Source organism: Tupaia chinensis, unplaced genomic scaffold (genome assembly GCF_000334495.1).
Source record: "Tupaia chinensis unplaced genomic scaffold, TupChi_1.0 Scaffold000098_3, whole genome shotgun sequence".
Lineage (NCBI taxonomy): Eukaryota > Metazoa > Chordata > Mammalia > Scandentia > Tupaiidae > Tupaia > Tupaia belangeri.
Genome location: NW_006159562.1, coordinates 1,291,435 through 1,303,266, shown reverse-complemented (window position 1 = coordinate 1,303,266; position 11,832 = coordinate 1,291,435). Strand labels below are relative to the sequence as shown.

The 11,832-nt window shown below is 37.6% G+C and overlaps 1 protein-coding gene across 2 annotated transcripts in view; it reads right to left on the bottom strand.

Annotated features, from left to right (window-relative positions):
• Positions 1–11,832, bottom strand: part of SLC10A7 (solute carrier family 10 member 7) — a 286,343-nt gene that overhangs the window by 113,972 nt on the left and 160,539 nt on the right. The window contains exon 6 of one of the 2 annotated variants that reach the window (XM_027769942.1): positions 8,345–8,773. The exons of the other annotated variant lie outside the window; for it this stretch is intronic. Coding sequence (XP_027625743.1) covers positions 8,720–8,773 — 54 coding nt within the window. The 3' untranslated portion in view covers positions 8,345–8,719. Of the gene's footprint in view, positions 1–8,344; positions 8,774–11,832 lie in introns of those variants that run through there. 2 annotated transcript variants of the gene reach the window in all.

Genomic DNA, 11,832 nt, shown 5'->3' with positions numbered 1-11,832 from the left:
GAAAAGAAAAGAAAAGAAAAGAAAAGAAAAGAAAAGAAAAGAAAAGAAAAGAAAAGAAAAGAAAAGAAAAGAAAAGAAAAGAAAAGAAAAGAAAAGAAAAGAAAAGAAAAGAAAAGAAAAGAAAAGAAAAGAAAAGAAAAGAAAAGAAAAGAAAAGAAAAGAAAAGAAAAGAAAAGAAAAGAAAAGAAAAGAAAAGAAAAGAAAAGAAAAGAAGGAGGAGGTGGATCAAAGAGAGATTCTCTTTTCCCTACTACAGACTATTGGCTGTGTTGAAGCAGGAGAAGAGAGCGAGAAAGCTTTCAATTGAATAAGAGACTGGAATTTTGTCATTTGACCTATACTTTTTGTTTATTGAAGTATAACAAACATAGTATAACATTTTATCATCAACTTCATACATATATACACACACTTGGGTAACCACCACCCAGATCCAACTATAAAACATTTTTAGTACTCCAGAAGGATGCTTTTTACTCTTTCCTGATCAATACCCACTGTGCCAAAGGTAGCACTATTCTGACTTTTATCAGCACAACTTAACTTTTCTTATCTTGGAGTTCAAATATATAAAATCTTAAGTATGAACTCTTTTTTTTTTTTTTGATAAGTTCTTCTATAGGCCCCAATTACTCTCCAGAAAGAGAAAGACAGAGAGACAGAAAGAGAGAAATCACCTCCCGGAGGGATGGTCACACCACAATCCCTCCTTGTCCATACCACAATCCCTTCTCCTCCATTCTCCTCTAGGGATCTTGGACATGAACGCACACATGCCTGGCGTGAGTTTAAGCCACCCGGTCTGGGACTTGAACCATGGTCAACTACATGGAAGTCCAGCGACATAGTCATTAGATCAACTGCTGGTCCCAAAACTTTTTAGACCATTCTATCAACTCACTTAGAAAACACAATTTGACTGAAGTTAAAATAAATAGCAAAGATTTTATCTACCTTAAACACAAAGAAACAAGCAAACAAAAAAACCCTTCACAACTCTGTCTTTGGCTCATTATAGAAATGCTGTCATCCTTCAATCTACCCAATTCATGTTCGTTATGGACCAACAGCAAGTAAGGCGTTATTACAGCTAGCAATGTGGAAAAATGTAAAAAAGATAACTGGTATATTTGCTTCCAAGGAGTTTAAGGAATAGGCTTCGTGTCAGCAACGGCAGCAGTGGCTGTCATCCTAGAGTCATAGAGGTAACATCCACACCCTCAGCAGTATTATAGTTGCTTGCTCTGTGTCTAGCACCATTCTAATACTTTATATCAACTCACTTACTCCTTGGATCAATCTTATGAGGGATGATTTTTATCCTTATTTTACAGAAAAGGATACTGATGAACATGAGAGTTAATAATTTGCTGAGGTCTTGTGATGAAGCTAGAATTTGAATGCAGGTGATATGGCTACAAAATCCATACTCATCTCTCTCTACTATTTCTTTCTTTTTTTTTAAATTTTCCTATTTAAAAAAAAATTGCAATAGGACATTTGTGCTCATTGGAGAGAGAGTGAGAAAGTGAGAAAGCATCCCCCAGGGAGGGATGGCCATGCCACAATCCCTTCTCCATTCTCCTCTTGAGATCTTGAGTGTGCACGTATGTTTGGTGTATTTTTCAAGCTGCTGGGTCCAGGACTCAAAAAAAAGGTTTAAAAAGATTTTTTGCAATGGAAAAATTAGAATGGGGTAGTCAAAACAAAAACACAAAGGGTTACATTGCTGATTCTTGCCTGCTTTTTTAAGATTCTGACAAATGCACAATTTAAGAAGAAAAATGCCAATATATATCAGAAACTTCTTCCATCTCCTTTTAAAATACTACCCTGCAATGAGGTATCAGAGAATATTCAATGAAGTAGACTACCCAAGGCAGACTGCTGATCCTGGAGGGCCATTTAAGTCATGAGCTCCATGAACTTAATCAAGTATCAAAGGAATCTGTAATTCTAACTCTGATAATTGCACATTAAGGTCACATTATTATAGCTTAAGATTCAGTAAATATAGGAAATAGCTTTAGAAAAAAAAATTGTTAGAACTAGCAGATCAAGTAAGGGTTATATCACTGGACTCCCATATAGTCAACTGTAGTTTGAGTCCCAGACCCAGTGGCTTAAAATTCATGCTGGGCATATGTGTGTGCATGCCCAAAATCCCAAGAGGAGAATGGAGGAGAAGGGCTTTCAGCATGGCCATCCCCTATGGGGGGTGATTTCTCACTTTCTGTCTCTGTCTCTCCAGTGAGCACACATGTCCTATAGCAAAAATCTCTGTAAAAAAAAAAAAAAAGAAAAAAAGAAAAGGAAAGAAAAACTATTGTTCACTCATTAAATGTTTTATAGTCCTAGAAAATCGTCTATTTATATAAACACTGAAGATAACTGGTAATATCACAGATATTTGCTTCCTTTTTGTTAAGTATGCAGATTTGCATTTGTCTTTTAAATTTTTATCTGGATACCTAACTTTGTAAGACACAGTAAAAATCCCATATATAACTACATTAAAATATTGGGTTGTCGAAAAAGTCATGAAACACTTTTGCATAAACAAACAAACAAACAAACAAAAAACAGAGACTGGCCGGCAGGTGGTGTGGTGGTTAAAGACACTGGACTCCCACATGGCTAACCGCGGTTCGAATCTTGGACCTGCAACTTGCTTTCTCACTTTCTCTCTCTGTCTTTCTCTGGTCAAATTAAAAGATAATGATAATAATAAAATAAAGTTCAATAAAAATTATTAAAAAAAGAAAAAAAAACATAAATAGATCATGACTTTTCCAACGAACCAATATTATACTACCCATATATACATTAAAATATTATTTTAGTACATAATGGTTGATTGTAGCTGAATTTAAGATGGTACTCTACAAACTCTACTTAAAGCATAGTTAACAGAAGTTTCAGCATGAAATAATTAAATTCAGGCTTAGAAGTTTGGAAATTAGGATCATCTTAATATGGGTAAATAAGACTTCAAAATCATCCCTTAAGGGTAAAAAAAAAAAAAAGGCAGTAACTGCAAAGTTATTAATATCACAAGTTCTGTTTAGACTCTAAAAGGTGGGTAGGTATATACTGATTATTCCTCAAAATATAGATAGGAATTTTACTCAAATGAAACAACGTAGTAGGCACTTAAATTCTAGAGGCAATCAGGTTTGTATGAATTTGGGTTTATTTCCTAGTAGCCATGAAGACTTGGTAAAGTTTACTTAATATCTTTTGTCCTCTTCAGGAAACGTTATCATAGATAATACAATGTTGTATGTCTTATCCAAAATGCATAGGGCCAAATGGGTTCCAAATTTTTCAGATTTTAAGGACCAGCAGATGGAGTAATTGTTATGTCACTGGACTCCCACGTAATGACCACAGTTCAAGTCCTGGGCCCAGTGGTTTAAAACTCATGCTGGGCACATGTGTGTGCATGCCCAAAATCCCGAGATGAAAATGGAGGAGAAGGGATTATGGTGTGGCCATGCCCCTCAAGGAGTGACTTCTCACTTTCTCTCTCTCTCTCGTTCTCTGTCTCTCCAGTGAATGCACATACCCTACATCAAAAAATCTCTCAAAAAATCCAAAATTTTTAGATTTTTGAAAGATTATATATAGTACATAAAGAGACTTCAACATATCTGTGGAAAAAATGGAATTAAAGCCAGAAGTTATTTTGTTGAAAAAAATAGAAATACATGCATTTTTTTTACAATACCTATTCCCCATGGATTGTTTAAAAATTCCTCATCTTATATTAAATAACCTTTCCAGTGGGGTCTGGAGAAGCACTCCATAATCAAACACATTACATTATGTAGCAAAACATGCTAGTATTCACACTTAACACGATAAATAAAGAATGAAAACCAGGACCAGCAGTTAGCGTAATGGCTATGTCGCTGGACTCCCATGTAGTCGACTGCGGTTTGAGTCCCAGACCCGTTGGCTTAAACTCACGCCTGGCATGCGTGCGTGCATGCCCAAGATCCCAAGAGGAGAATGGAGGAGAAGGGATTGCATTGTGGCCATCCCCCCAGGGGGTGATTTCTCACTTCCTGTCTCTCTGTCTCTCTCTTTCTGGCGAGCGCACATGCCCTGTAGCAAAAACCTTTCCAGGTTTTCTTGGTCTTGTCTTTTCCTTTCTCAAACAGACAAAAATTCTCCAGAGTGTCCTGTGTTGAAAATGTTCTTGGTGAAGTCAGCAAGTTAATTCTCACATCAACTCTCTAACAGTGACAGTCTGTACTTCCACAAAGGAATATTTTTAAATTGTAACTAGAAACAAAACTCGAAAGAACAACGTAAGTAAAACCAGATATGAGATAAATAAAGAATAAAAACCACCTCCTGTCATTTCAGGTCAGATATTGGCATATAGTCCAATAGAACTTTCTGGAATGAAATGTCCTGTCATCCGCAGTGTTCAGTGCAGTAGCAGCTAGCCACATGTCGCTATTAGGCACTGGGGAGATGGAACTAAGGAACTGAATTTTCCATTTTATTTCATTTTTTAATTAATTTAGATTTAAATTTAATTAGCCACATGTGGTTACTTACTAATACATTAGATAGTTCAGGTCCACAGAACCTTGATTGTTTTTGCAGTCCTTGTCAATGGAGATGCTGAATGTCAGTTCTATTTTAAAACTATTTACAATGTTTTCCATGTAATGAAATCTGGGAGCTCTTTCCTACAGTCTTACTTGAAAAGAGTCATTTAAAGGACGAATTGTCAGAGCTTCCAAGACGAAAGTTTCTGTGTTCCTGAGCTATACTGGGATAGTTAACTAAAATATCAATTGTTTTATTCAGCATTTATGCTTCTCTTTATTTATTCTCTAGTTCTTCAGGGAACAACCATTTAACCTGACCAATTGTGTCTGATAACTAAGTGTCCAAAGAGTGGCTGCCAGCAACAAAAAGCAAAAAACAACTATCAAAAAACCAATGAATTGGGACCAGCAGTTAGTATAATGGCTATGTCGCTGGACTCCCAAGTAGTCGACCGCGATTCGAGTCCCAGACCCGATGGCTTAAACTCAAGCCGGGTGCGTGTGCGTGCGTGCCCAAGATCCCGAGAGGAGAATGGAGGAGAAGGGATTGTGGCGTGGTCATCCCCCCTTGGGGGGTGATTTCTTGCTTTCTGTCTCTCTGTCTCTCTCTGTCTTTCTGGCGAGCGCATGTGCCCTATAGCAAAAACCTCTCCAAAAACCAAACAAACAAAACAGTGGATTGTCAATAACAGATGAACCTTCGACCAACGAACTATATCAAGTCACAAAAGCAACGTAAACAACTATCACGGTCAAAAAACTCCTTTACATTCCACCTTAGCACACTGACACTCTTGCACAGTACTATAAACTTTCCCCAATTTTTGGAATTCATTATACTGCAGCTCACAATTAACACTGCCAGACTCCTTCCTAATCAATTATTTGTTAGGATGTTCAGCATTTCTTCGGAGCCCCTTACCTCGACATCAGAGTGGTTTAAGAGATGACACAGGCGTGCGTACGTTTCAGAATAAAAGGATGACTTTAAGCAGGCGTTAAGACTAAATGAGAACAAGGGTACTAGGAGAGAAATCAAGCCTTTTAGTCAAAGTTGAGCTTCCAGCAAGCTGCAGGCAGTGCACAGCATGAGAGGATCTGGCTCCACAAGTGCCCTGTGCTGACAGCTGAGTCAGGGTTTGAAGGCTGAACAGGTGCAAATGTTCTGTTGATGGTGCTGTTACAGAGCTTTCCTTACTCAGAAGTGCCAAAACAACAACAACAACAACAACAAAAACCCAAAGCTGTTGACAACAAATCGTGATGCATTAATTCATTTGGGGTGTTGAAGATTACATTAGCAAGTTATTATTTTTACATTGGTAGTAATCCTGCTCTGAGTTGATTAAGCGAAGGAAACAAGTGATTATTTTTGTCTGGCCTGAAATGTTTGAAGGAAGGCTGGCCCTTGGCCTGGTGGTTAAGGGAGTTAGATCTCACACAACTGACCACGTGGTTCAAATACTGGCCTGGCAGCCTGAAAAACATACCAGGCTTGTGTGCATGCCCCAGATCCCAAGAGGATGGAGAAATGGAGAAGAGATTGTGGTGTGACCATGTCCTGCTGGGGGTGATTTCTTCCCCTTCCTATCTCTTTGGCAAACGCGTGCACACTCTGACCAAAAATAAAGTTAAAGAGTAAGATTTAAAGACAATTAAAGACTGCAACTTGTACCCCTTTCTTGCTTCCTGAATAAACTCACTAGCTATTAAACTGGCATTGTATAACATACTGTATTTTTATCAAGAGTACATTCAATTTGTCACAGGTGAAAGTTCTACAAATGAAGTTTTCCAAAAAGCATACATCCTCAAAATAACCTGGCAGGAAGTTAGAATCAGTAAGGTAACTCCTACCAGTCCCTAGAGTCACATGTAAAAATGAAGACAGCGCAGTCTATGAAAGTGCTCCTATGGGGCCAGCAGGTGGCATAGTGGCTAAGGTGCTGAATTCCTATATGGCCAACCACAGTTCAAGTCCTGTACCTGGCAGCTTGAAAATCATGCTGGGCATGTGTGTATGCATGCCCAAAATCCCAGGAGGAAAATAGAGGAGAGTGAACTGTGGCATGGTCATCCCCCCAGAGGGTGATTTCTCACTTTTCCTCTCCTCTTTTTGTCTCTCTCCACAAGTGCACATGCCATATGGTAAGTAAATAAATAAATGAATGAATGAATAAAATGCTTCCAGTATTAACATTCAGTGCTTGGAATTTCTGAGTTTTTCCTAGCAGTCTCGGTTTTAATAATAATGATGAGTTATTCTGTATGCTACCTGGCCTAATTAGTCTCTGTTTTCTCCTGAATATCTGCAGCTCCTATTAGGGTGACTTATTCTGCTACTTTCTTGTCTGTTTTCTATCATAATTTCTTTCTTTTTTTTTTTTTTAATCTGGAGAGATTTTCGCTATAGGGCGCGTGCGCTTGCCAGACAGACAGAGAGAGACATAGAGACAGAAAGTGAGAAATCACTCCCCAGGGGGGATGGTCACACCGCAATCCCTTCTCCTCCATTCTCCTCTCGGGATCTTGGGCACGCACGTACACGTTCCCAGCGTGAATTTTAAGCCACCGGGTCCGGGACGCGATCCGCAGTCTACTACATGGTAGTCCAGCGACATAGCCATTACGCTAACTGCTGGTTCCCTCTGTCGTAATTTCTTACCCACATGTCACCAACATGAAAGAGCGAGTCACTAAAGATAGGAACTACATCTATCACATATTTCTCCAGCATGCACATCATACTAAGAGCACGGACCCTAGGGCTAGACATCTTGGGTTCAAATCTTGCTCTACCACTTATTGTCTGTTCAACCCTAGGCAAGTTACTTAACCTCTCTGAGCCTCAACTTTCTCAATAAGACATGGCAAATAACAGTTCCTCCACCCTTTAGTTATCATGTGTATTAAATAAGTTTATGCATGCTAAATTACATGGTAAAGTACCTAGTACTTAAACATTAAAGAAAGTTAGCAAAGATTATTATTATTATTATTGGATAAATATATTTAAGCAGAATAACATGACTTCATTTTTATTTATTAGAGATCATGGCAAGTAGAAGCAAACAAGCTGATAAAAAAAAATGGGGTTATTTGCCTTTGAATATATCGGGTTGTTGGAAAAGTCATGACATATTTTTCTATGCCAAAAATGCATCATGACTTTTCCAACAGCCTAATATCACTATTGGTAGTAGTGACGGGACATTATATCACAAAGGCTATTTCTATGAACTTTCACCTTGTGATTTGTATCCTATGAGGGTTCTACAGCACAGAAAGGAGGTTTACTCCTAAGCCTAGTTACTGATAGAACATAAAATGACCAATGAGAGAGGCACGATTTGTGCTATGAGAGTGAACGACGTGTTCTATAACAAAGCTCAGGAATTGTAACATTAACATATCTTGCGGCAATCAATCATATTCAATTCTGACTTTCAAATCGTGGTGAAACATCAAATGATACTGCTAAGCACACAGCTTAATTGTTCAGACTGCTGATGTGGACAATAATGCCATTAAGTGGGGCCAAAAAGCTACATCAGCAGTATCAAGTCAGAACACAAAAAAAGGGAGAGATTCTGAAGAAAAAGAGTTAATCCACACATTGAAACAAGATCAAAACACCCAAAATAATTTGCAAAACGATTTTATTCATGTGTTTAATAAATATGTGTCAGAATAAGCAAAAATCACAGAAGCCGAAAGTAAAAAAAAAAAAAAAAAATCAATTAAAATAAAGTCACAGAGCATAGTAGAGAATTATTTCTGGCAGTTATTTGATATAATATGGTTAATATTTCCAGTCAGTCAAATTAACACAATTTTGCCATTGTAGATTTAGTCACAAAAACGCATGCTCCCAGAGGCTTGTTCTAAGAATCAGTAACCAATTTCTTTTTGGCGTAGAACAACTTGACCATTCTCTTCTGAATACAAGTGACAAAAATAAAATCATCTCTCAGGGAAAAAAAAAAAAAGAATTGAATTAGTTTATGACACATTCGCATTGGCCATCTTTTTCCTTCTTGATTTCTCCTTCAAAGTCCTTGGGTAAAAACCAGTCCATTAATCGCTCCATTTGTATCAACAGATACATGCTTTTCTTTCTTATCGGGCTGCCTGTTCGGATCAGGTGTACTCTACCATGTTACTGATTCCAAAAAGCTCCGGCAAGGTGGTGTCAACTTATATTCCTAAAGGAAATACCCATGGCAGATCAGTGAGGCACTTAAGGTCAAGTCAGAATTGTCTGAGTTTCTACCTTAACTTGCAGGACACAAAGAGAAGAATGTAGAATTCTCAAGCACGCCCAACAACCACCAGCATTCAGTCTTCTTTGTTTATATCTTTTCCCCACCAAAGCTCAGAGGTACTTTTCATGGTAGAAAACGTGGCTTTGTGAAATTAAAACGATTTTAAACCACTCTTCTTCCTCTGTATGTTTTCTTCTTGCTTTCTTTATAGTCTCTTACTTACTTTCCAAAATGTTTACTCCCCAAAGAGTAAAATCATAAGGAAAATAAAGTCACTAAATCACATCACGGCTAGAGAGGATCATGTAACTACCCTTAGTGGTTAACTTGTCATCTTACCAATGACTTGAGAAGTGGTCTTCACTTAGAAGGAGACAGTAAAGTCAACCACACTGGACAACTGTGTGCCGAGCAGCACCATAATCAGGTCTGGCTGATAAAAGAATCTCAAGGGGCCAGCGAAAGGCATGGTAGTTAAGGTGCTAGACTCCTACATGGCTGATCGTGGTTCAAGTCTGAGACCTGGAAGCTTGCTTTCTCACCTTCCTTCTGTCTCTCTCTCTCTCTCTCACTTGCTCTTTCTCTCACTCTCTTTCTCTCTGGTGAGCACATGTGCCCTATAGCAAACTTTAAAATAATAATAATAAAATAAATATAAACAATTTTTTAAAAAGAATCTCAACATTCATTAATCACTTTCTAGAGGACATATTACATGCTCTGTACTTTTTCTAGAACTGGGATTTCAAAGATGGATGTGCTTCTTACCCTCAGGGAATTCACAATTCATTATCTTATAATGGGAAATGTCCCGTGATATGACATGAACAACATGCCACAGGACAGAAGCACGTGTTGTGGCACACGGAACTAAAGCTTTAGGCAAATCAGGGCTCAAATCTGCTTTCTTCACATATTGGGGAGCTCTATGAAAGAACACTCACTTTCTTGAACGTCATTTGACCCACGTATAACATAGACACGATATTGTTTGCCTTATAGGATATGCTTGGTGGATGGTTAACAAATACTAGCTTGGCTTCCTCCTTGTATGCAAAGTCAAGAACAATTCGTTTGGTCTAAACGCCGTGAAGATGACAGAAGGGCCAAAGACCGAACAGAGTTGAAGCTAGTTTTAGTAGATAAAAACGAAAACGAAAGGATTCTTAGCAAGGAGAGTATTGCGGAGGATCAAAAAAGAAAGGAAGAAAGAAAGAGAGCTGTAAAAAGTTCATGATGTGTTCAGAGACAGCAAAGCTGAGTGCTCCAGAGCATAAATTACCCTCCTGAGCTGGGATGTTAGCTCTACTGCCTCCTAGGGGTGACCTGGTATAAATAACCTGCCTGCTGGGTTTTTCATTTTCTTTACTTGTTTTGTCCACATAATAATAGTATCTAAATCTCATGGGGTGCACTGGGGATTAAAAGGAGATAATATGTGTATACACATTCACACAAGGGAGAGGCGACTTCCAAAAAGCCTGTTTATTTAGGTGCAAAAAAAAAAATTGAAATCCATGCCTAGTTTTTTTTTATGATATGCATTCTCCATGACCCCTCATATGCATAAGGCTTGACATGTAATAAATATTAGTGCTACTATTGTTAGCTCTGTTGTTAATAGAAACCAATGTTCATTACTAGGAAATGTCCAGGTGATTAGAGATGGGCTCAAGCACAAGAAAAATGGATTAATGTGGATTATTAGAGTGATGCTTCTTATTCCACCATTTGACTGCAGGCATCTAATTATTGGATGGTTGGGAAAGTCATGAAGCTTTTTTGCATAGAAAAACACGTCATGACTTTTCCGAAGACCCAATACTGGGTACATAGGAAGCAATGTTTTATCTCAAAATATGTGAATGGATTACCTCTACCAAGAGACTCTCTGAAACTTCCTATGGCTAAACATTGGGTTGTTGGTAAAGATATGATGCATTTTTGGATTAAAAAAAAAATAGAAAAATATGTCATGACTTTTCTAATGACTCAAAATATTCTGGTCCAGTGATTCATAAGTCTGGCTGAATATCAGAGTCTCCTATTAAATCTGATATTTAAAAAAATCAAGAAACCAAAAGCAGAGTTTCATGGGCCTAAACCTAGAAATGCTTACTCAATTAATTTAGTGTGAAGTGAGAAACTGAGGGTTTTTGTTCGTTTGTTTGTTTCCCAGGTGACTCTGATGAACGATCAAATATGGAAACTTCCACCTAGTTCACTGAGAAGTCAGGTCAGTAAGTTTTCCCCTTATTGCCTACTGAATAAAGTAACACCAAGTATATCTAACAATAACAGATTCATATTCAAAACTCCTTTTTACTTTTAATCTTGCCAAAACAGCAATTCATTTAAAGAAGGCATTTTTGAGAAGATGTCTTCTTTCTTAATTACTTACTGAAATATTTTGTATGATGGCATAAAGAAGCAGGGAAGGATAGAAACGAGTGAGCATTTCATCAAACATTAAAGAAAGAAAATACTGGAGCCAACCCATGGTATGGTGGTTGGACCATTGGACTCCATGTGGCCAACCACAGTTCGAGTCCCAGACCTAGAGGCTTGCTTTCTCACTTTTCCTCATTCTCTATCTCTTCTGGTCAAATTAAAAAAATATATTAATAATAAATAAAATTTAATTTAAATAAGTCTAGATAAAGGAGACAATACCTCTTCTTTGGATTAAAAATCACAACACTGACAAAGTAAGTTGATCAACCATTTTTTACACTCTTCTCAGCTATTTTTTAACAATGTCAGTCATAAAATGAAAAATCCAAGTAATCTGTCCAAGTTCCAATATTACTATTAGGAACAGCTGAAATTTTATCTGCTAGCAGGAAAATTCTTCTCTCAGTACATCTGTCTTAAAGAATATCAGTCAGCCTCATTGGAGAGCTCTGTTCACTTCATAAAATAATGGTTTATCTCATTAAAATAATTTATAGCTTCTCAGTGCACTTAACAGTTTGTTGATTATTATTCAATAGAAAAGC